The following is a 26654-nucleotide window of genomic DNA, read 5'->3' as shown; positions in this document are numbered from 1 at the left end:
AGCCTGTGACAACCTTCCTGCTTTGTTCTGGCATCACTGGCCACTTCCACATCTGGCAGCTGAACATGTACACATATCCATCATGGCTGAGTGGCGTACACCCACTGAGTAAACAGGAATTAGTGCTGTAGGGTTTTGGCCCCTGTACCATTAGTAAATTCTGACAAAGTTGTATTTTGTATTCGGAAAAGAGCCACACGTTGTTAAAAAGTGATTCTAATATGACTTTATACCAATTAACCATTGTCTGTTTAACGTGTGGGAATATTTGTTTAGTCTGTGCCAGTGACAATGGCCCTAAAAATATGCCACTTAAGACTATGTGCACCTCTTTATTACACCTTAGGGTCATACACTTTCTTCCACAAGGTGTACTGAGGAAACATGCAAGGGAGCTTGAGGGCACCTTCTGGCACTCCAGCCATGGCCTGCACCCCCATTCCATTGCAGCTTCCTTCCCTCTCCAAAGTTAGCACCTCCTGCCCCAGCGCACACACCCCTTGCTAGGCCTACATGAAGAGGCCTCTCTCTCAAGTGAGCAAGCCAGTCTCTCCCCCAATTCACCTGCTGTAAGATGCTGGAGCACCGTTTTGGTATCAACTCAAAGTGGCAAGTAAGGACTCAACTTCTGCACTCTGTTCCCTGGAGAAAAGTTTGCCCAGTCCTGATCTGTTCCAGGTGCCCCTTAGATAAGGTGCTTCAAATTTTGAGTATCCCTGAAGAGTGGGTAGTATAGTATATTCAGGCTTTGGATTGCATTCAGGCATTCATGCAGTAGTTTATGACCTCTTGTGTCTCTTTTACTGGCAACACATGTCTAAGGCAGAAGTCCCAAAAGGGATGATAAACAGCATAGGAATCTTTGCTATTGGCCTGAGCCATTAGAGCAATTCCTGCTCTCTGAATAGCATGAAAGGAGCCTGCCATGCTACAGTTGAAACTAACTTTACAAGCTGTTACGCTTCTTGGAGGCTTTCTTCCCATCCCACCATGTTACTGAGAATGGTCAATCTGAACCATGAGGCTATGAAGCGGGAAAGAATGCTAGACCAAAGCAGCCATGAGGACATATATATTGTGCGCTTCCCAAGAGACCGGCTCTCTCCTTTTACGGCTTTCTTGTAGCACAATTCTGATGAACGCTTAACAAAAACAAGTGGATTTTCCTTAATGCAAGTAAAGTACTGGAACCCCATCACCTTATATCTAGCCAGTGCGAGGAGCAGGTGCAGTATCTGAAACTGCTTTTGAGACTTCCTGCCAATTTTAATAGATTCAGTTGTTTCTATTTTACCCAATGTTTCTCTCTGCTCTGTTGCTATGCAGACGACCTGAACAAATGAGACCGACTATACAGAGGAAATAATGGAACTGACTGTACAAAGTGTTGCTAGATGCACAAAGTAAAACGGAGCAACAGAAACCTGCATTTTTCCCAGTCTTTCAGATAGGCTAATCTTAGGGGTTAGCTGTACCAATAGTAGATAAAACATTTTCAGACAGAGGCGATTTACGCTGACAATGTCCCTTTAAAGGGACTCAAGTTAAAAAAAAACCAAACAAACCCATGAAACATTTTCTTCCTTAGGTTATGAAAACTGATGCTCCTATTTCACTCAACTTGACCAATGAAAACAGGTTTGTCAGTTTCACTATAATTCTCTTCTCTGTACAATGATGCCATTCCAAGCAATGCAAGAAAGTGTTTCCAATCTGAACAAGCTATTTCCACTGGATTTTAAAATAAGTGTTGAGGAAGACATTTCTTCTAATGGTCTTGGGGTTTTCTGAACCCAGAACTTATATTTTGGGCCTAAATTGTTGCATGTTCCTTTATATATATTCTTTTAAATTGTCAAGTGGTTAACCACGGCATAATTTCATTTAAACCACCACCACCAAATATCATCAAGCAAAAATAGTCTTTATTCAAATTTCATGGAAACAGGGATCACTGTACTTTGCAAGACGGGGAAAAATAAAATAAAAAAATTTAATATAAAACAAGGATATTGTCACAATACCAGAATATGGAACTCTACTTTTTATTCCCCTATGGGTTACTGCAGGTATCTATTTCCTTGACTGTGCTATTCACAACTCTGTAAATCCAAAAATATGAAACCAAAAGTAGTATGAAACTTAAGACTTAGTACTTTCACTAAATGGCATACATCAAAGGGCATCAGTTCAAGGGCAAAAATAGTTGAAGTCACCATACCTACCTATCAGTCATCATTCCAATCTTATAAACCCATCAAAGTACAGCGCTTCCTCTCTGTAAGGCTGTTCTTGGAAAACAAGGTGATTTTGGTGTTCTAGTGAGGATTGTGTTATAAAGGGGATCTTTCTACAAGTCAGCAAATGAGCTGCATAGCCTTGATCCAGAAAGCATTGCAGAAAGGGAGCCCTGTACTGAACAATTACAGACACACCATTAGGGTAGTTAAAAATGTACAGCATTGACATGTGTTCTACTTCAATCACTTGTGCTACAACTACCAAACATGTACAAAAGACTTTTCATATAGTTTCAAGTGTGGTTGCAGCAAGTTTAGGACCTCGAACGAGATCTTGATCTAGATCGGGATGGGGATTTAGAGGCAGACCTAGATCTAGACTTGGACCGGGACCTAGTTTTTGGAATTGACTTTGATCGGGACCGAGATTCTGATTTGACATTTGGTTTGGATTTAGAATTTGACCTAGATCTGGACCGAGATTCGTGACTTTTGTCCATTTCCTCACCCTCATTTTTTACCTCCTTTTTGTCAGATTCTGGTTTTAGCGGCTCCTTTTCCTTGGACTCCGATCTGGACCTGGATCTAGACCTAGACTTGGACCTGGACCGGGACCGCTCTTGGTCTTCCTTCTTTTTCTTCTTGTTGCTAGACCTGCTGTCTCGCTTGCTGCGCCTTTTGCTTTTCTCACTCTTGCTGTGGCTCCTGCTCCTACTTCTGCTTCGGCTGTCATCCCTACTCCTCTTCCTGCCTTTCCTTTTGTCCTTACTCTTACTACGACTCCTGCTCCTACTCCCCTCTCTGCTCTTGCTCTTGCTCCTGGCCTTGCTCTTCTCCCTCTCCTTACTCCTACTCCTCCTCACGCTCTCCTTCTCTTCCTCCACTCTCTCCTTGCTCCCACTCCTGCTCCTACTTTTACTCTTACTCTTTTCCTTGCTGGGGCTCCTGCTCTTTGCTTTTGCGACGTCGTTGTTCTGGACGGCATCCTCTGCTTTGTCTTTACTTTTGCTCTGGGTTTTCTCCGCACTCCTGCTGCGGCTCCTACTTTTATCATCTTTGCTTGGACTCCGGCTTTTGTCCTTCTGGCCTCTGCTACGGCTCTTGCTTCGGCTACGGCTCTTGCTTCTGGAACGGGACCCAGACCTGAAAAAGCACAAGTGGATGGTGACATATCAGCCTTTTGAATATGGGTTGGCTCTCGTTTGCTATTAAATTTTGGTAAACAAATGAAGCAAGAAAGAGTTCCCATGCTGCAGTGTTAGGTTGATGCCTCTTACACATCCCCGGGTTCTCCCCCTCAAAAGTATACCTGGATCTTGATCTACTCTTGGAATGGCTGCTTTTGCTACTGCCACTACGGCTCCTGCTCTTACGAGAGTGTCTGCTTCGAGAGCGAGACCTGAAACAAAAGGAGTTGGCATTAAGTCATTCCAAGCCCATGGGAAGAGAAACACTTCTGATCCTGGTTCAATAAAACCCCATGTGACTAAAGAAGAGTGATAGCACATCAGTAACATTTTCTCCCACTTTCAGATGGAATAATCCCAAAGCATTTCACAGACTATAGGGGGGACTCTAGAAATACCTATAAATCACCACATCATGGTATCTTATTTCTCGCTCCTATACACTGGAAATGCTGCCACTTCTGGAGTTGAACAGGGCTACCAATCTGAAGCAGAAGCACAATGGTTTGTAGAGGGGGTAAGTGAAGACTAGCTCTTTCCAAATGAACTTGGGTGCCTGCGTCTGAGTATTTCCTTTTCCACCTAAGCAGAGATTTCCCCCCAAAAGCAGAACATATTTTTCCAGGAGTAAAAGCTTCAAGTCTTGCCTGTAAATTTAAGGGTCTGGGTATCTTAAAGTATTTGATTGGGTCGTCTTACAAAATCCAACACTACTAACCTACAGAGAGTTGAACATGAAGATTTTCCTTTCTGTTAAAGCCCTTTTCTTGTGCCATATTGCACAATATAAATAGCCAACCTCTACAGAAGAGCAGGAGATGTCTCCCAAAAAAGAAACGGTACAGTGGGAAATTTATGAACTTTCAAAGAGGAGAAGGAGTTTTACGGACACTTCTGTATGTTTACTTTGGCCACTTACCACGTGCTTTCACAGCGTGGTAAAGGGCATGCAGTTTGGCAAGAACCCTACAGCACTGCAGTGTCGTTTGCGCAGTGTCTAGCGAGTGGAGTTACAGTCAGTGATTGGCACTCCTTGGTATTATGGTAAAACAAATACAGTAACTCCTCCCTTAACGCTGTAGTAATGGTCCTGAAAAATGTGACTAAGTGAAATGATGTTAAGCGAATCCAATTTCCCCATAAGAATGAATGTAAATTGGGGGGGAGGGGGGTGTTAGGTTCCAGGGAAATTTTTTTTGCCATACAGTACAGTAGTATAGTTGGGAGGTGCCCCCACCTTACCCCACACAGGCACAGTCCCCTGGCACTGGAGACACTGAGGCAGGCAAGGAGGTTAAAGATGCTGTAGGCTAGGAAATGCACATTGCACAGCAGCAGTGGCAGCTTCCCCTACACTGCAAGCACCAGGGACAGGGGGCTCAAACCTCGGCCCGCCCACCCCATCCCTTCTCCCAAACCCCCACCCATAACTCGCTTCTTCTCCTCCCCTCCTCTTTACTCCACATGCTGCATCCTCGCTCCCCCCCCTACTCCTGCCCACAGCAATCAGCTGGTTTGTGGCATTCAGGAGACAGGGGAGGGAGGGGGAGCCTGTGTGCCGAGGGGGGCTCCTCCCCCCTCCCTTCTGAACGCCGCAAGCCAGCTGATTGCCGCGGGCAGGAGGGGGAAGGCGCTGATCCATGGGGTCTGCCGGTGGGCGGGGGGAGGCATAGGGGAGCTGATGTGGGGCTGCCAGCTGTGGACAAAGCAGGCAGCCAAATGATGTTATAGTGAAGCACTGCACAACTTTAAATGGAGCATGTTCTGTAATTGACCAGGGGCGTAAGATCGAAACAACGTTAAGCGAGAGGACGTTAAGTGGGGAGTTACTGTATCAGGTATTAAAAAGTGTCCATCATGGAGCACACTGTCCAACGAGCAGTGAACCAATTTTCCTCAGTGATTTACTTCCAACTCATTTGGGCTGTCACCAAAAACTCCGTTTCCTGGGGACCCAGCGTACCTCTAAGCATCCATGGGCTGGCATTGGCTATTCGATTAGACTGTAAGAGCCACAGCTGTATTATGGAAAACATACCTCGAATGGCTTCGGCTTCTGGAATAGGAGCGGCGCCGTCTGGATCCAGGCCTGTCTTCCACTAACCTAATCTTTCTGCCATTCACTTCTGTCCCATCCAGCTTTTCAAGGGCTCTTTTCATATCCGAATAGGATTTGAACTCAATCACACCTTCATTTTTTCTCCCTTTGTGTGCGTCTGCATATGTCACTTCGCCTGCCTGACGCATATAATCCTGGGAGAAAAGGACAAAGCCATTGCCTTTGAATCCACAGATTTAGGGTTTCATGCTGGTTCTGTTTATTCCCCCTCACTGCTCATTTCATCTTTTCTTTTCCATGCAGAAAGCAGCATTGCCTGGCTTGCCTGAGGCAAGCGGGGGGGAGGGGGGGGAAACAGTTCCCTTTTGCACCGTCTTAGTCCTAATGATTACTGCAAGTTCCTGTAATTGTGCTCAACAGCCCACACAAAATAAACACAACCAATCAGCAAGGACCCATTGATGTTAGTGCGAATTTTAACCAAAAAGGATTTTTGCAGGAGCAGGTCCAGGTTTCTGAACAAGCCAAGTAAAAACACTGCAGCAGTAATTTTGATGCAAATTATTATTTGAAAGGGAAAAGAACAGGAGTACTTGTGGCACCTTAGAGATTAACAAATGTATTTGGGAATAAGCTTTTGTGGGCTAAAACCCACTTCATCGGATGAATGCAGTGGTAAATATAGTAGGAAGAGATACACACACACGCATGCATGCAGAGAACCTGAAAAAAAAAATGGGTGTTGCCATACCAACTCTAAGGAGACTAACCAATTAAGGTGGGCTATTATCAGCAAGAGGAAAAAAACCCTTTTGTAGTGATGATCAGGATGGCCCATTTCCAACAGTTCACAAGAAGGTGTGAGTAACAGTAAGGGAAAAATTAGCATGGGGAAACAGTTTTTGCTTTGTGTAATGACCCATCCACTCCCAGTCTTTATTCAAGCCTAATTTAATGGTGTCCAGTTTGCAAATTAAATTCCAATTCTGCAGTTTCTTCTTGGAGTCTGTTTTTGAACTTTTTTTGTTCTCCAACAAATTGATTAGTCTCCTTAGAGGTGGTTTGGCAACACCCATTTTTTCAGGTTCTCTGCGTATATATATATCTTCCTTCTGTATTTTCCACCGCATGCATCCGATGAAGTGGGTTTTAGCCCACGAAAGCTTACGCCCAAATAAATTTGTTAGTCTCTAAGGTGCCACAAGAACTCCTGTTCTTTTTGCGGATACAGATTAACACAGCTACCAATCTGATACCTATTTGAAAGGGGTAACCTAGATGTAGTAAAATATGCTCTGGATTAAAGCAAGTTTCTTCTCATTGAGGTGATTTAAAAACATAAGATTTGCACTCTGATTTTTTACCTTTTACCTTCAAGTTTAAGAAGCCGTGTTTTTAAAAAAGGGAACCAGTAAAAAGTGACTGAAGCCCTATAACAAAATAGGGGCAGCACAGGCCGACAGGCATGCTTCCTTCACCCTACTGCCTAGCTCAGTGGTCCCCAACCTTTTTCATCTGGTGGGCGCCAGATGACGAGACATGGAGGGCTGTGGCGGCAGACGAGCATCTGCCGAAATTCCGCCGACAAGTGGCAACGTCAATAGGCAAATTGGCGGCAACGCCTCTGGATGACGCAGCTTGTGGCGGCATTTCGGCGGATGCTCGTCTGCCGGCCAGTACGCGGGCGCACTTAGATGCGTTGGGGACCCCTGGCCTAGCTCGTGTACTTCAGACTTGGCCCCATTTTCCAGCTCATTCACTCCCTGGCCTCACTTCTTAGACTGCTAAACACGGTGGTGGGTTTTGTGATGTGCACATTTGTGTATCAGGACCACACAGATTCTGTCCTACCCCAAACAGCCTATCAGATGGTCCTGACTTTCAGTCAGCACCGATTCAGGCTGCAGTACCAACAGCGTGTAAAGGTCAGTATCATTTTCAGTTCTTGAGTCACCAGACTCCTGTCTTGAGATGCTTTAGTGCTAACTCAGCCCCTTTCTGTTCCCCCACAAACCTGAATCCAGCACAGGATTCTCCATTACAGACTCCAATTGCTTCTGGTATTAAAACAATATATTTTGAAGACAAGCTACTGGTGGTTTAAAGTGTTCTCAACAACATAAAATGCTATTGAACCCAGACCTACATGACAGGTTTGTAACAAGTTAGCGTTTTCACAGAATAATAAGCAGTTGATGATATGCTTTATATCTGAACTATGAACTAATTCAGCTTCAAAAACACCCTTGTGATGTAGATCAGTATTAGCTCAATTTTACCAACAGAAAAACTAAGGCAAAGGAAGGAGTTCAGCGATTTGCTCAAGGGTGCAGAGGGTGTCCATGGCAGAGCCAGGATTAGCTCTCTGGCATTCCTGGTTCCCACTCAGATCCAAAGATCAGACCTTTGATCCACTTGCAAGTTTTCAGCAAGTGAGAACATGAATTCTTGGTAACTCAGGGAGAAAAGCACAAAATAAAAAAAGAGTCACCCGAAGAACAAGCAAATGCTTTTACATCATCCATAGCTTGGACGACATCTGATTAGTATCATAAGGAGCAAAGAATCCTGTGGCACCTTATAGACTAACAGACGTTTTGTAGCATGAGCTTTCGTGGGTGAATACCCACTTCGTGGCATCCGATGAAGTGGGTATTCACCCACGAAAGCTCATGCTGCAAAACGTCTGTTAATCTATAAGGTGCCACAGGATTCTTTGCTGCTTTTACAGATCCAGACTAACACGGCTACCCCTCTGATACTTAGTATCATAAGAATACTCTTTATAAAAAGAGTAACCTCTTACACAACAGAGGGCACAGGGTAATCAAGCAGCTACAGAAAGACATCTCACACACACACACACACACACACACCATAATCACTACATGTGCTGTGGCCTATAGTTAGAGTTACCCAAGTTTTTCTATTACAGTCATTTTCAGCTCCTTACAATTTTTGAGAAATTTTATCTTTTTGACTGAAATTTGGTATGATTGCTCTCAGCCTGGAAGAGAATTTTTCTGAAAGTTTCCTCAAAAACGGGTGAGTTGTTTTCATGTGAAAACATGTAGTCTTTTGGCTAAAGTTTGAAACTTTTTTCAACCACCACCAGCACTTCAGAAGTTGATGGAGGAAACTTCAAATTTGATAGGACTCAATTCCTAGGTCTGATGAAAGTCTGATTTGACTTGGCAGAATTTTAAAGGCAAGTTTGTTTGTTTGAATCTTTAGGTATGTGCACAAGCTTATGTTAAATGAGAATACTAATGTTCTCCCAAAAGTCCATTTACAACATACACGTGTATGCATAGAAATGAAGTGGAACGCCTCAAGATTCCATATAATGACATATAGCTTTTGAATATGTGAATTTGTATATGTGTACTACTTCAAAAATGTATTCTCAAGTCCGTGTGAGAGAGAGAGTATTTACATTTACTAAAAGGAGAGACTAGAGCTTCTGAAATAGTCAGAAATTTCCAGCGTACAGGATCTGATTGGAGCTGTTCTAAATAGAGTGTTTCCTCACAACAAGCAATGCTTAGCTGGTGCAATGGCTACAGGATCACACAATTTCCTTGGCTTCACAATCACCAGGTTATTTATCCCCTTTCTGATCTTCAACTCAGGCAGAGTAAAGAAAGGGGCCCCCTACCTTCAAATCTTGCCAACTGCAACGGCTTGACAGATTTTCCACGATCAATCTGTACTCTGTACGGGTGGGAGGACCGTACTTATCTCTTCCGCTCCTTCTATAACCATATCCACCTTTAGGAGGTGACAAGCAGACAGCAATACTTCAGCTAGGGAGGTGGAATGGCTTAGTCCACACCCCAGATAAATAAACTATTCTGCCCAATATGTCAGCAAATACATTTAATCTTTCCCCACCCTCTAGACTAAGCTAGATTCTCTTTAAAACATAAAATTACAGAGATAAAACATTAAAAAAAATATATATAACTACAATACTAGCCCATAATTACAAGGATGTATAATTATAATTACAATTACAGTTAACATGCAATTAAATTTAAGTTATTAAAAAAATAATTTTTGAAACAAGAAACCAAATCACTAAAGCCAGTTTACTAATGTTACTTACATTGATTAAAGGTTTTCTGAATATCTGACATGAATATAGATTTTCAGGCACCTATTTCAGTTTAATCTCATCTGTCTCTAACCCTTGGGATCCTCACCACCCAGGTCTAATGGGAAAAGGTTGCGGTCGTCACATGGCTTCCTTTTTTGGTCAGCCAAGGGCCACAAAGGTCAAAGAGCCACTCATGGAAAGGTAACCCAAGGTCAGCAAATGGAACAGGCAGTCATCTTAGCCTCAAAGGACTCTTTTAATTAAAACATTGAGGTCTTTGTTAAGTCTATGTTAAACAATCACATTACAAAGAAAAAATACTTAGAAAATAAACAAACAAATTAATAATAATAATGGTACAAGAAATTGCGTTTATACATTTATTAATCAGTTAATTAAGTAAAATAAAATAGCATACAATTAGCAAACTGATAAATATTCAAATATTTACATTAACAATTACAAAAACAAATTATTCAAACTTCATATCACGACTGTCTTTTAAAAAATTACGGGTTTTTTTTAAGTGAAATATCTTAATTAAAAAAAAAAGTCACCGAGATACAAATGCATGTTAGTGCTTACTGCGTCCAGAACCATAACTGCTGTCACGCCGGGGGCCCCTGGCATGTTCAACGATAACTCGCTCCCCACAAAGGTCTTTACCATTTAGCTCATAAACAGCATCATCTGCATCACGCAGATCGTCAAACTCAACAAAGCCATACCTAGGAGGAGACAAAAGCGACTTAGGCAAAGCTGCACAGCCCAAGATACTGATACTCACCGAGAGCAAATCATACCACGTATGTACTTTCGCTGCCCATGGAGCCTGGCTACCTAAGGCAGCACCAGCCTTTTAATGACCATCAGTAGCCAACTCTTGAGGACTAAAGGCAGGGAGATTTTGGCCAAGGGTCCCAGGCCACAGAAAAAACATGCTCCCCAATTTGTTGGCCTACAAAGCATGGCGCTACACTTCTCTCTCATCGTTTACTACAGTAAAGCTAGAGCGGTCTGGCAGTTCTGGTGAACATGACTGGTTTATTACGAGACCTGGGTTCCATTCTTGGTTCTGTCACAGGCTTTGCTAGAAGTTAGGTAATCTCGCGCTAACTCAGTTTCCTCGAACTCTGAACCAGAGGTATTCACCCACATCAGTGTTTGCAAATGGCTTGCGCTCCTGAAACAGAAGGTGCTACAAGACAGTAAAGTATTAAGGCATGTCAAGAAAGGGAGTTTATCAGGGAGGTTGAGTAACGTTCCTCTCCACTGGGGACAGCACTGAGGTTATGGCAAAGGGGTTGGGAGCATATTCATTAGGATCTTCAAGTTAGCCTTGTACCAAAGAGCTTCCCATAAAGTCACCATTCAAATCGCTCTATCAAGTCACCTCGAAATTAACATTTGATATGAATGAAACATGTGAATATGCTCCGTATGGGTCCAACCCTGCAAGTACTGGAAATCCCAAGTCCTGAAACTGGAAGCTGTGTGCAGAGTGGCTGCAGAATTGGCCCTATGGTGTTTTATTAGTGATAAGTGAGACCTTTATAGAGCGGCCCCACAAAACCTTCCACAAAAAACACCCATGCAAAATTCCACTGAGGTTCAGAGGCTAAGTTCAGGACTAGTAGCCAGTGTATATCAGGTTGCAGTCAGGGCCTTAGCTCGTGCTTCAAACAAAAACTGCACCAGCTTTGCTCAGGGCTCTGGATGCATACAAGAGGAGACAGGAGGGGGAAGACGCCAATTAGGAAGTGAATCTTAAAACTAAGACTTTAATTTGAGTGGGCATTTCTGAGCACACTGTTTTTTGTTAGTTGCTGCAAGACAGCAACACTATAGGAGCAGTATAGAAGACTGGAAACCACTTGCTGCCCTGATTTAAAGATGCACTGAAAAGCTAATGCCAAATTTTTCAAATGTGAGTGCCGAGACTCAGGAATCTAAATCTCTAAGTGGTCCAATGTTCAGAGGAGCCACTGAGGTCAATGAAAAGGTCCGGCTGCAAAGTAGCTAACCTCTGTCACTCGCATTTGAGAATAGTGGCTGTAGGCGTTTTTTTAAAAAACAGTTATACTGATCTCAACAAACTTCATAAAAGGAAGGTGAATATCATAATTGGACATGGTTGAAAACCTTGAAATTTGAAGTTGAGATAAAAATGGACTTTTTTGGTGTTTTTTTTTTTAAACAAGAGTTTTCCCTTTTTTTGCCAACTGTAACCATAACCCCTTTTTACATATGGGAAAACTGAGGAACAGAGAACTGAGATGACATGCTTACGGCTGCATAGCAACAATGTTGGGAACAGAACTCAGATCTCCTGACCCCCAAAGAAGTAACAGTGTCAAACTGTTATAAAACCACAGATATTTTACACCACCACACAGGTAAACCCCAATTATCCAAATGGGTGGGGGGAACATACCAGAAATTACAGGCAATCTAGGTTCAGATAATCAGAGTTCACCTATATTTGAAATCCATTCCCCCTTTACTTACCTTCTAAGACCCAAGTTCAGGCTTCAGAGTCTCCCCTGCAATAGCTGATGGCATCACAGCCCCGTACAGCAGTACAGGGAGCCCCGTTTCAGCTGGCTGCAACATCTCTGGCTGCTGTAGGGCAAACAGAATCCTGAACTAAGGTCTGAGCAGGCAAGTAAAGGAGGAAATGGTTTGAAATGTATCTGCGTTTCAAATTTAAACCTACCTAAATTTTAGTGTACACAAATTCTGATGTCTTAGCTTGGGTTGTTTAGTTTATAAACATTTCATTTCCTCCTTTAATACCCATTAGCACTAGAAGATCTTTACTATGCAAACATGAAACATTTTGATTAAATATTTAACATGTAAATTCTTGTCTGGTCACTGCAAGTATCATCGTTGTTGCTTTTTCATGCAAATAAATGCTGGTCTCAGAAGAGGGGCAACGTGTGCTGTACTGTGGCTTGGAGCTGTCCCTTGGAACTGTTTAATCACAGCAATAAATACATCTGTGAAACTGATCAATCCAACTTTACTTTGTCATTACTCCACCCCTCCTCTGTTTGCACAAATACAGCAATATCCCCTTACATTGATAAGGAACTCAACTGCTTTGTAACACTATATTTATAGTTACTCCAACCCTTGATTAGGTGTCTCCCTTGGTGCCAGCAATACCATACCAAGTTTTTGACACAAGAAATTAACAATATTTTTTATTGAAACTTCAAGGGGGGGGGGAGGAATTTCAGGGTTGCAGAACAGGATTATGTGAATGTGATCCTAATACCAGATCAACAAAACTACTCTTTCTAAAAGTGTCAAGGGTACTTTTAATGATGAGTACTCAAATCATTCACACCAAAATATAGAGCACCTTCGGCACCACAGCACAATCTAACACCAGGTTCGAGCACTGGTTTAGGACTGCCTGGAGAATGCCGTAGTCTACGGAGTCACCGAAACCACCTTCTACAGAACCTGAATTTTCCTTGAAGTTTTCCCACATAAGATATGATCAGGACAAGTCCTGCTTAGCAGGATCTGATAGGGACCATGTTATATCTTCTCGCCTCCTTCCCCCAACCCCAAAAGAATTCTTTAATATTTGTCCCATACCCCCAATAAAAACAGTATCATCAGTATGTAACATGCAAGCAACCCTAGAATAAGCAGGTATTCACATGATGGACAAGGGGCGGGGGGGGGGAAATGAGTGAGAGAAATAGATTTTCTGGAGAAAACTTTCAAGGGTTTATTTATAAACAGTAAGCAAATTTTTATAATCACTGAGGGGTGATACTTGTTTTTAAAGAACATTAAAGTCATCCCACGCAACCCAGAGATACACAGGTGATACTGAGCCACCTCCCTTAAAATATACGTGTCGCACACCACATGGTTTAAATAAATACCTAGAAGTGTAGTTTCACACCACAAGAAACGACAACTGCTGATGCAGCCCTAATTATAGCGATTGTTATACGGTGGTAGTACAAGTAAATCTTCTTTTAAATGTCTACTGTTACTGCTTTAAATGTGCCATAAAACTACCTAATAAAAGCCTCAATACCATTGACTTCAGATTGTGTGAAGCTGCATCATTTTACTGGCCATGTATCAAAAACAGAAAAAAAACCCTCAAAAGCACGCACCCCCATTTCTAGCCAATTTCAACAGATTAAACCACCTGAAGGAGCTTTTTATTAAAGCTGAAGACAAATGGGATTTTTAAAAACTTGTTTAAGGTCCCAAATCATTACAGGAAATTCACTCCATTTATTCTGCCATTTCTCCAGCTATACGATGCTTTGGGGCCCACTCGATTCATACCAGTTGGGCCCACATACTCCTCTCCAAACACCAATGTATTGAAAGAATTTCTGAGACACTGGAGGGTCCAACAAGTTTTCCTGGTGCTTGTGAATGGACAGCTCTGCAGCCCTGAGAGACTGAGATCTGGTAGAGTTCTAAAATCACATACTTCAGATGGAACCCGAAAATGGTCACTCTCCCCACCGCCAGTTTATGCTAGAACTTCACTGACTTCCATGGAGTTGCATGGGTCTACACCAGGACTCAACTGGGCTTGTGGTCTCCTGTGGCTTAATTAGTTATTGCCAATTTATATTGCTGACAAGGTTGCTTAGTGTTTCATTGGACTCTAATGAGATTCTAAAGAAAACCTAGCTACAGATTTGTCTTCCTTCTTTTCAGCCAAACCACAGTTTCAGTTTGCATCCTTCCCAAAGCTGGACTTTGAGAATTCCCTAAACTACTTCTCGTAGGCACAGCCTGAGGAAACACCTGTAGCAGGAACAGGTTCACCTGAGCAAAGTGCTGTGTTAAATATTACTTGCTCTGATGGCAACACTTAACTGGCATGGGCGAGGTCAGGTAAAATATCAGTATTCTTGCCATGGGTCGAAATACTCTAATTACATCTGCTGAGATTTTCTTGCAGTTACTTTCCACATGTGGTGACATGAGTTAATCCAATGAATTAAACTAGTAGGAAAGCTCTTCCAGTGAATTACAAGGGTTCTGTGAGACGATGGATCATGAAATCACTCTGAAATGCTGCTTACAGTAGCAACCTAGCAGTCTACAAGGACTCTTTCTTCACTAGAGCATCTATTTGATAGCAAATGCTAGTTAAGTTTCCATTATCTCATTTGTACTTCCACCTAACTCGAACACCAGGACTTGGTTTCCGCCTAAAGGTGAAATATTTTATGTCTTGCAGATTTTCTAAAAAAAAGTGCTGTTTTTGAACTATGAGTAGTGAGGAAGGGGAAGAGGGAACAAGAGAGATTTTTCCTGCTATCAAATGAGACACTTATTAATTGCTGAACTTTGAAATAAACTTGAAAATGTCATGCAGACAGCTGCCAAAGAGAAAGTCAAGCAGTAAGTTTGAAGGAGACAGGACATTTTAAGTTAACATCTGAAAATTGCACACTGCATATATGTCCATTATGAAGTATACCTTGATATATTTTATGGGGTTAAATGGTTTACGTGGTTAAATGTCTTAAGAGGTACAGAATGTGTACAGAAGCCACGTTAGTTGCTGTAGGAAGGTTACTTTTGCATTCACAATTTTAAATGCAATTTAATCAATCAACTAACAAGTGGTTTATATTCCAGATATATTGAGCTAGAGATACAGGTATGAAATGAGTTCCCAGTTAAAGTATTTGTTGTGTAAAGTCTTCTGTTCACCAAGAGGAAAAGTGCTGTTCCTGATCAGCCCTCCTTATAAAGACAGACTTGGCCCTCTTAGACAAAGCCAAAGCGAGACCCCAGATTGAAGGAGGGAGCAGAAATTCAGCACAGATGCTTCTCTCAAACCAACAAAAGACTTTGCAGATTTCAAACATTCCTTCCCATCTTCTAACTTTGACTGGACACTAACCACAAATTGTTCAAGAGCATTTTGCACAAGAGATCTCAAGTGTGGTGATGGGAAGAGCAAATGGTACTATTTAGTTCAATTTTGTTTCATGTTTGTTGTTGAAAATGAAGGAAAACTGGTGAAAACTGCCTATTACTGTAAGGAAGTTATGTGAACTGATCTTCTGGAAACAAATCTCAAGGTGACTGATGGCCCATGGAGTATAAGAACTTGTAATGATTTCAGCTAATAAGGAACGTATTTAATTGCCATTAGGACATCCTTGCAGCTGGATAAAAAGTAATGAATTGGACACGCTGGGATTATGATTATAGGAAAGACTTCAGCTGATTTTTATTGTTACAAAAACTTCTTAAAGACAATCCTCCTTTTCCTACAGAGTCTGCATAAATAGGACTGTGGTCCTTTAAACAGGCAAGCCAATTTCCGATCAAATTTGGCCCAAAGGTTAGGTTTTGTTTTTACTGAGCCTACAAGCAATAAATGCAATGGGAGAATATTTACAAATATTTACAGTATATACAAACACTGCGCTATAGTGCTAGCACAGGAGAATGTGAAAGTCAGAGACTGATCTGTTTTTGGCCAAGCTGAGCTAAATGCAAATAGTAGCGAGAGAGCATAAATGGTGAAAAATAGTAAGATGCCTGGCTCCTACTGCGCTTTTTCATCTTCAGATCTTGAGGCATTTCACAAAGGTGGGGGAACTCTCTGGGGCAGGGGAAACTTTGTCTTTATCCTTTTCTGAAACGTGCCTAGTAAATTACCCCATTTTTCAAGTGAGGAAACTGAGATAGAGAGACTGTGACTTACCAAAAGTTATAGCAAACCAGTGCCAGAAATGGAACCCATGTTTTCCCAACACCTACTCTTGCACCAGACCACAGTTTCTATAAGTAATAGTTAAGGAAGCTAGTTTGTTCAAGTCATTGTAGGACCACTGACTCCATGTATATGGTAAATGCCAAAGAAGGGACTTCTTTACCAGCCTCCAGGAGCTTCTGAAATAAGTGAGAAATGTGCCATTGAATTTGTTGGTCGTTTACGTAACAGGGCCATGATCCTAATTCTGTGCTACCATGCATGTTCCCAACTAACCTGTGATATTGCTGAAAGCCAGCCAGGTGCCCCAACTCCCCAAACCTTCCAACAAACAGCCTTACTCTAAGAGCTGAACTGATAGCATCGTGGCCTAGAGAGTCCTTGGGGATTCTGATGACAGCTGGCCCTGGGGAAGTAGGATGATGAACTATCTTGAAACTACTTCTGGTTTCAGAGAGTTGCAAAAAATTGGGAAAGGGAACAATTTAAAAAAAAAAACAGTTTTAAGAGACAGGGCTCAATTCCCATCATTATTTATCATTAACTTGTAGCACTCGTGACCAATATTGCAAGTTCCTTCAATGTCCTAGAAAAACCGTACTGAATTAACAGGTTTCAGAGTAGCAGCCGTGTTAGTCTGTATCCACAAAAAGAATCAGGAGGACTTGTGGCACCTTAGGGACTAACAAATTTATTTGAGCATAAGCTCTCGTGGGCTACAGCCCACTTGCATCCAATGAAGTTCTTATTACTGAATTAACTATTTTTGGAGTGCACTATAGTAAATGCATGTATGTATTATTGTGGGCCAGGATTGTATGTAACCTCTCTGGGGCGGCAACGTGATGTGAACCCTGGGAAATGTTATACACTTCAAAAGACTATTAAACAATGTGCCAGACAAAAATCGACTTTTGGGACAAACAGTGTCAAGTGGTTTGCCACCAGGGTCCTTTCTAGCATGGGGTAGGCAAACTATGGCCCTCGGGCTACATCCAGTGCACCAGCTGTTTTAATCCGGCTCTCGAGCTCCTGCTGAGGAACAGGGTCTGAGGCTTGCCCCGCTCCAGTGCTCCAGCCAGGGAGCAGGGTCGGGTGCTCTGCGTGGCTCCCATAAGCAGAAGGAGCATGTTCCCTTCTGACTTCTATGCGTTGAGGCAGCCAGGGGCCTCTGCTCCACATGCTGTCCCCAAAAAAAGCTCTCATTGGCCGGGAACAATGGGAGCTGTGGGACAGTGCCTGTGGACGGGGCAGCACGCAGTAGAGCCGCCTGGCCGTGCCTCCGCATAGGAGCCAGAGAAGGGACACGCTGCTGCTTCCGGGAGCTGCTTGAGGTAAGTACCGCCTGGACCCTGCACTCCTCAGCCACGCCCCCGTGCCTCAACCCCTTGCCTCAGCTCTGATCCCCCTCCCACCCTCCAAACCCCTCAGTCCCAACCCAAAGCACCCTCCTGGCACCTCACATCCCTAGCCCCACCCCAACCCCCACATCTCCAGCTGGAGCGTCCCTCCCACCCTGTGAACTCCTCATTTCTGGCCCTACCCCAGAGCCCTCACCCCCTCCCGTACCCCAACCCCAATTTCGTGAGCATTCATGGCCCGCCATACAATATCCATAACCAGATGTAGCCCTTGGGCCAAAAAGTCTGCCCACCTCTGCTCTAGCAGGAGGTGAATGCAAATTCCCCACCTCTGGTTATGCAAAAACCCAGGCTTGGGAAGCTACGCTCTGAGGAGGAGACCATTCTCTGCTGATCACCTGTTCCCAGAGTCTCAAGATCAAATGCCAAAGCTGTATAAAGGAAAGACCATCCTATGCACTGGTGTGCTAGTTCTGGTTCTGACTCAGAGGCAGTTATGAACTTATAACCACAGGGAAAACCCAGCAGGTGACTTTGAAGGACTGACACCTACCAGAGAGAAAGGCTGAGGTTGGGGTGATCTCTGGTAAGCTTTTTGGCATGTATGTAGGTTCTTTTATTTAATGTTTTCTCTGTTATGCTCTCACCATCAAAAGAAATACGCTTGCTTATAAAGATCTATGTGGTAACCAGTGACTGCTGGCAATTACAGCTGTTTATAGCCTTCAGAGAGAAAGCAAAATACAGATGCTGGCCGGTGTAGACAGTTTGGCTTGCTGGGGACATCACAGTATCAGCAGGGAACTGTGGAGCTTGGAAAACCCCTAGTCAAGAGGGAGACAGATGTAGGTCTCAACCCAAGAGGGGTAACGGCTGAGGAACTGAGGGCTTAGAGGGGGTGCTGTCGAGGGACCTTAAGTGGAAAATACAGGTGCAGTTATCATCTGTGACAGCACTGACTATAATCAACAGCTCTTGGCATCTTTCCTTCAGGCACCAATGCTGGTGCACATGCACTAGGGAAAAGGCTCTGTGATTATTACCACCTCTTAGATTTGAGTTAAGAGCATGCACATTAACCCTGTGATCCTAATTCTCTGAGTTAGGTTCATGCTGTTATTTTGAGTAATTACTACAGCTCAGCAAATGCAGCTGACTGGTGAGCTGCACTACCCTGGTATTCTCTGGCCACTTCTCAGGATGAAATTCCCAAAGGCCTGTCACAAGGCCTAGCGTGTTACATAAACCCATGTTAAGAATTTAAGATTTTAGCCTCTAGCAGAGACTCCAAGCTACGCCAAGCTACATGTGCTGCTAACATGTGTGGCAAGTATGGGCACAGGGACAGAGTTACAGCTGTCTAATTTGCCATCCACTGTTGGAAGTACCATAAAGTCTTCTCGTAAAACCGCATCTTTACTCCTGATTTCGTAGTTTTAGAATCTGGTCTTTGAAGTGTTAGTTCAGTTAAGGTATATAATGTGTATCAAACTGAACACCTAACTGTGCCTATGAAGTTTTCCTGATTTTTTTAAAAGGATGTTTTTATTAAATGTTAGACTGTACCTGTGGATTTGTCGCTAACTATACTGTTATAAATCCCATGCACACTTAGATAGCTACGCTGCAGAACACTTCAGTGGTCTAATGCAGGACATTAGCGGTGCTTATTTTACTGGATACTGAGGTATGTGCATTATATCCCTGAGAATCCCCAGCCAGGATAACGGTTCCATTGGGCTAAGCACACCTCGCAACACAGAGCTTAAAATCGAACTGAGGCAAGATGCAAAAAGTGGTGGTAACCGGAAGGGAAGAGAATCAGTAATAAGAACATGTTTACAGTGACGCCTCCAATTTATAAGCTCTAAAGCAGAGGGTTCTCAAACTGGGGGTCGGGACCCCTCAGGGGGTCAAGAGGTTATTACATGGGGGGTTGTGAGTGGCAGCCTCCACCCCAAACCCCACTTTGCCTCCAGCATTTATAATAGTGTTAAATATATAAAAAAGTGTTTTTAATTTATAAGGGGGAGGGGTGTCGCACTCAGACGCTTGCTACGTGAAAGGGGTCACCAGTATAAAAGTTTGAGAACCACTGCTCTAAAGGGAACTGGTACCAACATCCGGAGGGAGAAGAGAGGTACTAAGCAGGAACCAGGATAGATGCTAATAACTAAGCTGTCCATGAACTCCATGTGATCTGGGCTGGTAGGGGCCATGACACTTGTCAAAGGTATGGGCACATGAAGTTTACAGGAACTACAAGTATTGAATTCAGCCATGATACCGTAGTTCTCATACCCTAGATGTACATCCTACCTCCAGCCTAAGGCAATGCATCCATTTTTGTGGAGTTAAAAATTGTGTTTGACCTTCTGAAAACATTAAGAACTGCACTGATACAAGCTACCAATATCACTGTGAAAACCAGTGACGTTTCCAAACTGGTCCATGGAACACTGGCTGGTGTTACAGAAGACCAGGTAGGTTCATGGTGCTGGCTCTCCTGGTTTACTGCTGCTATAAGTGCCTAGCCTCTTCAGTGGAAAACATACCACTCTATATTTTGTCCCATTACTTATCCAAAATGGGATACAGAGCCTCTTACTTCTAGGTCACTGGTTCAAAGTACAGTGCACATTTGTAATCATTACCATCTTACAGCTGTTTGGTCTGTGTAGCAGAGGGTTTCAGTCCAGTTCCCACCAGGCAGGTGTTGACGACAATAATCAAGATCACAATTGGCTCTAACTGGCCCTCTCGTTGGCTGCTTCTGCAGAAAAGGTGAGGACTGAATGGGAACGGAAACAACTCCCCTCACACCTTGGGATGGACTGCTCCACCGCGGCCCCAGGTTGTTCTGTGTTCAGAGCTGTCAGTCTGGCACCCTTCACCAGCGATAAATTGAACTAGAAGCAAGTGTTAATAGTTTCAACCCTCTATACAGAGGTAATCAGTTCTGCACACAACTTGCTAAGTTTCAGATTTCTTTAGGAAAAATATTTATAGCCATCCAAACATCAAGAACTACTAAACCTGACCATCTTTTCAAAATTGGCATCTGTCCCAGGGACACAGAACATCCAAATCTTCCTGGTTAAACGCCTAGCTAAAGTTCTTATGAAAAGATTACATAACCAAGTGTTAAAGATTTTACCCAATAATGAAACACTTGACTACAGGCTCCATAGAAATACTGCCATAATCTAATTTACTAAACAGCCAAAGACAGACTTCCTTAAAGTTGGCCTGCAAAAGGAGAAAAAAAATGGGCTCTTTTGATACTTTATCAGGGATAAAGACAACCAGCAAAGGTTTTTTCTGCTTGCCCTCTTACATGAGAAATTCAGGTCCAGTATGAGCATGGAGACAACTGGAGAACTAGTAAAACAACATAACCAGAACCAGAACAGTGAACTATTAACAGGGGAAGAGATTTTTTTAGAATGTTTGAAATTTCACATGTATTTATCTTTAGTGACTAGTTACTACTTTGGAAAAAGGAAGTTTCTGTTAAGATTTAAATATCTTGCTCATTCAATTAAAATCTTAGAGTTCAGAAGAAATAGCCCTGAGAAAACCCAGAAAGCTTCCAACAAGCTGAGGAAGAGTAAACTGGACACTCCATGTATTTCTAATGTAAAAACCAAGCAGAAAAACACCTTCGAGGCCTTCATATTAATAAAGCAGAAAAGAAAGGCACCAGCAGAATTTTCTCTAAATCACATGCAGGTCAACTTAAAACTTTCTTACCATCTAGATATATTGGGTGCCACTGAATGGCATTTACATTGATTTGACTGATTTTTAAAGTTAATGGGTGCTGAGCACCTTTGGAAATCAAACCATCCTTATTTGTCTAAATAAGGATTTAGGAACTTACCTCTAGGCACCCAAGTTTGACACTTCTGGCTTTGATCTCTGTGCCTCAGTTACCCATCTGTTTAGCGGGATATAATACTTCGCTACCTTGCTGGGGTATTGTGAGGATAAATGCATAAATACTTGGGAGATGCTCAGATGGAGGGCAGATAAGCACCTACATAGAAGCTTTTTTCTTAAAAAGTTAATAGATTTCAAGTTGGTGTCCCTGTAAGTGAAAGTCTCCAGCTCTTAGAATTATTATTGCTCGCTTTTAGCGAGTTTTAAAAAGATAAAAGCAAGCTGAAATGCCCAATTTTCCAGGCATCTAATTCATGCGCTTCTGACATGCATGGCTCCAGCTGTCATCAGCACAACACTGGCTAAGAGCAAGGTGAAGATGGAACCTAAAGGAGTGGAATCTAGGTGCTGGAATTAAAATGGAAACTTCCAGTATGAACTAGGTTTTCACTTCCTTTCCGGTGAATGCTGTTTTAACTCCTTGAATGATAAACTCTAATCATCATTAGTGGTGATCAAGATCCAACTAAGCTTTTTTGGACTTTCTGATAATACTGCATTCAGTTTCATTTTCTGCCAAGGCATTTAATCTTAGCCTCACCAACTGCCAAAATACTGAATAGCTAATCCCCTGCAGGCTAAGCAGTTAAGATAACCTGCAACTTTCTAGAAGAAACTAACAGAATCTCATAAATCTCACACTGTGCAGTAATTTTTAATCATTTGCTAAGCGCTGCTAAAAATAAGTTATGGAGAAAGGAGCAAAGGGCAAACAAAGCAAATTGTAAAGCACCCTGACAAAAGCTCAATGCACGATTATACTGGGTAGAAAGACACAACACCTGATCTTTTTTAAAAGTAGATTTTTGTCAATCTGCTATTTGAAATCCAAGCCAAGTTAACAGCAGCTTGTTGAAAGATTTCAAAACAGATGCTGAAATTAAAAGGAAATTTTTTTAGGAGCAATTGTTAAGTTACTCCTAGAAATATACATAGCGCTGAGCCACCTAACCATTTGAAGAGATTAACTTAATTATAGAAATAGCTGACTTCCATATTCCTATTTTATGCCCCCCATAGTTTTTAATTATCCAGAGCTTTCTTGAATTCCTTTTGGAGTGAAGATCTCCACATCTTTGCTCCAGAATGGCTTTTTTCTTGAAAATGGAGCAAACTAGATTCATCCACTGTTTTTGAGTTTTAAAAACATTCTCCTCCCCCATGCCCACATGTTCAAATTATAATGCATGTTCTATGCTTTAAAACGCTGAAAGACAGAAATTTCAGACTTGGGCCCATTTTACAAACGGGTCCCATGGGCAGCCTCTTGCACCCCCAGAGTCCCAGTACAAGGAGTTGTACAGGTCCAACTGCAGTATTGGGACCGTGCATTTATATAGTTCTCAACGAAGCAGAAAAATGAGCAGAATGAAAGCTGGTTGAATAGTTTAGTGACCATGCTAATCTAGCAAATTTGACAGATGCTTGTTACATTTTACAGATATTTTTCTATTTTGGGGCAACTTCAGTTAAGAGCTTCAACTAATCAGCAGTTCTCTCCCAGGGAAATCTGACGCATAAAACTAGCATTTGTGCAACACTGAGGGCATGTCTACACTTACCTCCAGAGCAATCAATCCAGCAGGGGCCAATTTACTGCATCCAATGAAGACGCGATAAATCGACCACCGAGCGCTCTCCCGTCGACTCTGGTACTCCACTGGAGTGAGAAGCGTAGGCAGCGTTGACGGGGGAGCGTCATCAGTTGACCTACTGCAGTGAAGACACCGTAGTAAGTAGCTCTAAGTACATCGACTTCGGCCAAGCTATTTTCGAAGCTGAAGTTGCGTAACTTAGACCGACTTAGCTTGTGCCCCCATGTAGACCAGGCCTGAGATTGAGAAATCAGGCATACAGGACAGTCAGGAAATTCCAAGGTTTAAGGTTTCTACTTCCTCAGTGATCATACAGCATCTTGCACATATGTACTATTCTCTAATGCTGTTTTCCTAGGTGCATGTAAACCTTAATATTTGATTTAATCTTATTCGTGACTCTCAAATCTGGGTGTCTTTCTTCAGATCACTCTGATTTTGAATCTCCTGATTCTGAATCTAATGCTTTTAATAAATTATAAAAAGATGCCCCAGAGAGTCCTAGAAGTTTAAATCTTATTAGCAGACTGGGCTAAGGAGCAACTGTAGGGAATTCTGCCCATGCTTCAACCCTGACTTGCAGGGTCCCAGAAAGAAAAGGTAACTTCAGTGTCCAGGGCCCATTCAATCCTTATAAGGTTTTAAAGACAACTTTAAAGCAAGGTTAAGCCCCACTTTGCTATCTAGGAAAATAGTATTAGCATCTTCCTATCAAAAGTTGTGCTTCGGAACAGTTCTCTAGAAGATGCTAATACGGATCCCAATCCTACTCAGCATAAGTGAAATCAATAGGAAATGTGGAAGCACAAAGAATGCAAGCGAAGGACTCCAATCTCTAACACCAGCAGAGCTAAGGTCCAGAGGCCAATTATTATGGTGGGGTTTGTAATGTAGATTGCCTGCTAGCTAGGAATGAAGCCTCTAGTTTATTACATCAAAGCCAGAGATTCTTAAACTATCATCTGTGGATTAATCACTGGTGATCTGGAGCATTTGCTGCTGGTCCATAGGCCTGTATGGTGCTAGTTTTCCTAGTTTCAAGCGGCTAAACACATTAAGATAAATATTAAATATTTTCCCAAATAAGCAATTGTAGTTGCCACAGGGATGTTACTAAGGCTGTGAAGCGGGTGGGGAGTTGATCCATGAAATGCTATTAGGACACAGTCCATATTATGCGAAAACCTGAGAACCTCTGGCCTAGGCTAAACACATACCATATGGTACTGTGGTAGTGAAAGCCACGTGCACAGCAGTAACCTAGAGGGAAAGATTCTGTATCTAAATATCAGTCCACTGTTAGGTTCCTAATTTGTCTAGACTGGAAACAGCAAGTTCTTAGAGGAGCACCAACTTGAAATCCAGTGAATGAACTGTAGGTACAACAACCGTCTGGTTCCTCAGCCTATTTTTGTAGTTAAACATCTTCCTACTTTAAGAAATGTTCCCGTCTGTCTGTTTATATGGAGCTTTCAGACAGCAACAGCACAACTCTCTATACGGGCATACAAAGTGCTTTCAAGTGTACACAGTAGAACTAGAAAATAGAATGTTCAAATCTTTCAGTAACAGTAATCTTTAGTATTACCGTGTGCAATAGTGGGTAAAAGAAGGACACACAGGTTTTCGTAAAGGCTGTGCCTTCAGTCACCTTTTAAACCTGTTATGGGCCAAACCACCAATAAGACCGTAGAGTATTAAATCCTGAGAACTCCTTTTAGCTCAAAAACTAACTTTAAGAGGCTCCTCATCCCTATTCCCAAAACAAAGCCCTAGCTAACTATATACTCTACACTCCAGTCAGGCTTTTCATGCCACCTACTTATAATCTTGCTTGAGAGGTAAAAACTTCAAGACTCATTTAACTAAGTTCCTGAATCTAAACCACGGGTTTTGCCCACATTAAGAATCCAAGCTTGGATGGATGGAAAAGCAATGCAATGGCAGGATGTAAACGCTCCTGCTGTGACAAGATGTCAGTTGCCAGAACTCCACAGGTGAGCAAGAGCTATGCTAGGACTACTGCATGCATGGATCAGTAGTGACCTTCCCCCACCACACCATTTCCCCCTAGCTACCCATCCACACCGATCACACCCTGTAAGTGGGATTGATGGAGAAAGGAACTATTGATACCATCCTCAAGGGCTGTTAGCCTCGAACCCAGACATGAACTTGCACCAGTTAGGAAAAATGGGGGGGAAGAGGTTTGTGCACAGGACTGCCGGGCTATGACAGCCTCAGCAAGGGCGATTTCTAGCCACGTGGCCCTCTAAGGGAAATACCCGACTCGGGGCTGGACCCCTCTCTACACAGCCTACTGCAGCCCGGGTTAGAGCCGCTGCTAGCTGGGCGGGGAGGACCTGCCTGTGGGTCCCGGGAAGTCTGAGAGAACCCAGGCGTCCTGGCCCCAGATTTGGCCACGAGGCCAGGCCGTTGGGCAGAGAACCCAGGAGTCCTGGCTCCCCCCCGCCCATGCGGTGCCGCGCGGGGCGAGGCTCAGAGGCAGCGATCCAACCCCCACCTGCCGGCGCCTGCGCACACGGGGCCCGGCCCGGCCGCGCTCAGCGCGCGGGCCGGCGGGCGGCAGCAGGCCGGGGCCGGGGCCGCTCGGCTCTCGCCCGCCGGGCCCCGCGCGGCGCCCCCCGGCCCGGGCCCGCCGCTCACCCGTTTTTGAGATCCACCTCGAGGATCTTGCCGTAGCCCTTGAAGAAGCGCTCCACGTCCCGCTCCCGGGCCTGGTAGCTGAGGCGGCCGATGTAGACCCGCGGCATCGCCTCGCTCCCGCACCGCGACCGGCGGCGGCGGCGGCTGACTCAGCGCGGGGGGGGGCAATGGGGGGCAGCGGCCGGCGGCGGCGTAACGCACACCGAGGGGGCGGGGCGCCGTTCGCTCGTCACTCACGTCGCCGCGGAGCGGGGCGACGTCACGTCCAGCCCCTTCCCCGGAGCGCGGCCCGCTGCTCCTCTTAAAGGGGCCGCGACACTGACCGGGACCGAGCCTCCCTGCCTAGGGTGGCGCTCGCCCAGCCACGGTCAGGGGCGGGCACTGTGCCCACGTGGCACACTGGGCACCATGTGCCAAGGGCGGGCGATGTGCCCGTGTGGCACCTGGGTACCCTGGTGAGGGACAGGCAGCGTGGCACACTGGGCGCCATGGCGAAGGATGGGTGACGTGGCCGCGTGGCACACTGGGTACCCTGCTGAGGGACGGGTAACGTGGCACACTGGGCGCCATGTGCCAAGGGCGGGCGATGTGCCCGTGTGGCACACTGGGTACCCTGGTGAGGGACAGGCAGCGTGGCACACTGGGCGCCATGGCGAAGGATGGGTGACGTGGCCGCGTGGCACACTGGGTACCCTGGTGAGGGACGGGTAACGTGGCACACTGGGCGCCACGGCGAAGGATGGGTGACGTGGCCGCGTGGCACACTGGGTA

General features: G+C 43.9%; 1 protein-coding gene across 3 annotated transcripts; it reads right to left on the bottom strand.

Annotated features, from left to right (window-relative positions):
- Window positions 1–1908: 1908 nt before the first annotated feature.
- On the bottom strand, window positions 1909–26083 carry SRSF4 (serine and arginine rich splicing factor 4). Of its 3 annotated transcripts, none has more exons than XM_044997727.1 (6): window positions 25884–26083; window positions 10171–10313; window positions 9145–9257; window positions 5466–5680; window positions 3550–3639; window positions 1909–3383 (listed from the first exon to the last, which is right to left on the bottom strand). In XM_044997727.1, the coding sequence occupies exons 1-6, from the start codon at window positions 25988–25990 to the stop codon at window positions 2555–2557; spliced, it is 1497 nt and encodes a 498-aa protein (XP_044853662.1). In that variant the 5' UTR covers window positions 25991–26083; the 3' UTR covers window positions 1909–2554. The 3 variants fall into 3 exon arrangements, with proteins under 3 accessions (XP_044853662.1, XP_044853664.1, XP_044853665.1); XM_044997729.1 differs by lacking the exon at window positions 25884–26083 and adding an exon at window positions 10642–12025; XM_044997730.1 differs by lacking the exons at window positions 10171–10313; window positions 25884–26083 and adding an exon at window positions 9595–9759.
- Between the last annotated feature and the right edge of the window lie 571 nt (window positions 26084–26654).

The sequence above is a fragment of the Mauremys mutica genome, chromosome 23, assembly GCF_020497125.1.
Source record: "Mauremys mutica isolate MM-2020 ecotype Southern chromosome 23, ASM2049712v1, whole genome shotgun sequence".
Taxonomy (NCBI): Eukaryota; Metazoa; Chordata; order Testudines; family Geoemydidae; genus Mauremys; species Mauremys mutica.
This window is presented reverse-complemented; position numbering and strand designations above follow the sequence as displayed.

Coding starts and splice junctions, on each gene's coding strand:
- SRSF4 (XM_044997727.1), bottom strand. CDS start 25,990: ATGCCGCGGGTCTACATCGGCCGCCTCAGCTACCAGGCCCGGGAGCGG. Junction 3,640..5,465: donor AGAAGCCGAAGCCATTCGAG/GTATGTTTTCCA, acceptor CTTTTGTTTCAG/GTCTCGCTCTCGAAGCAGAC. Junction 3,384..3,549: donor AAGAGTAGATCAAGATCCAG/GTATACTTTTGA, acceptor GTGCTTTTTCAG/GTCTGGGTCCCGTTCCAGAA.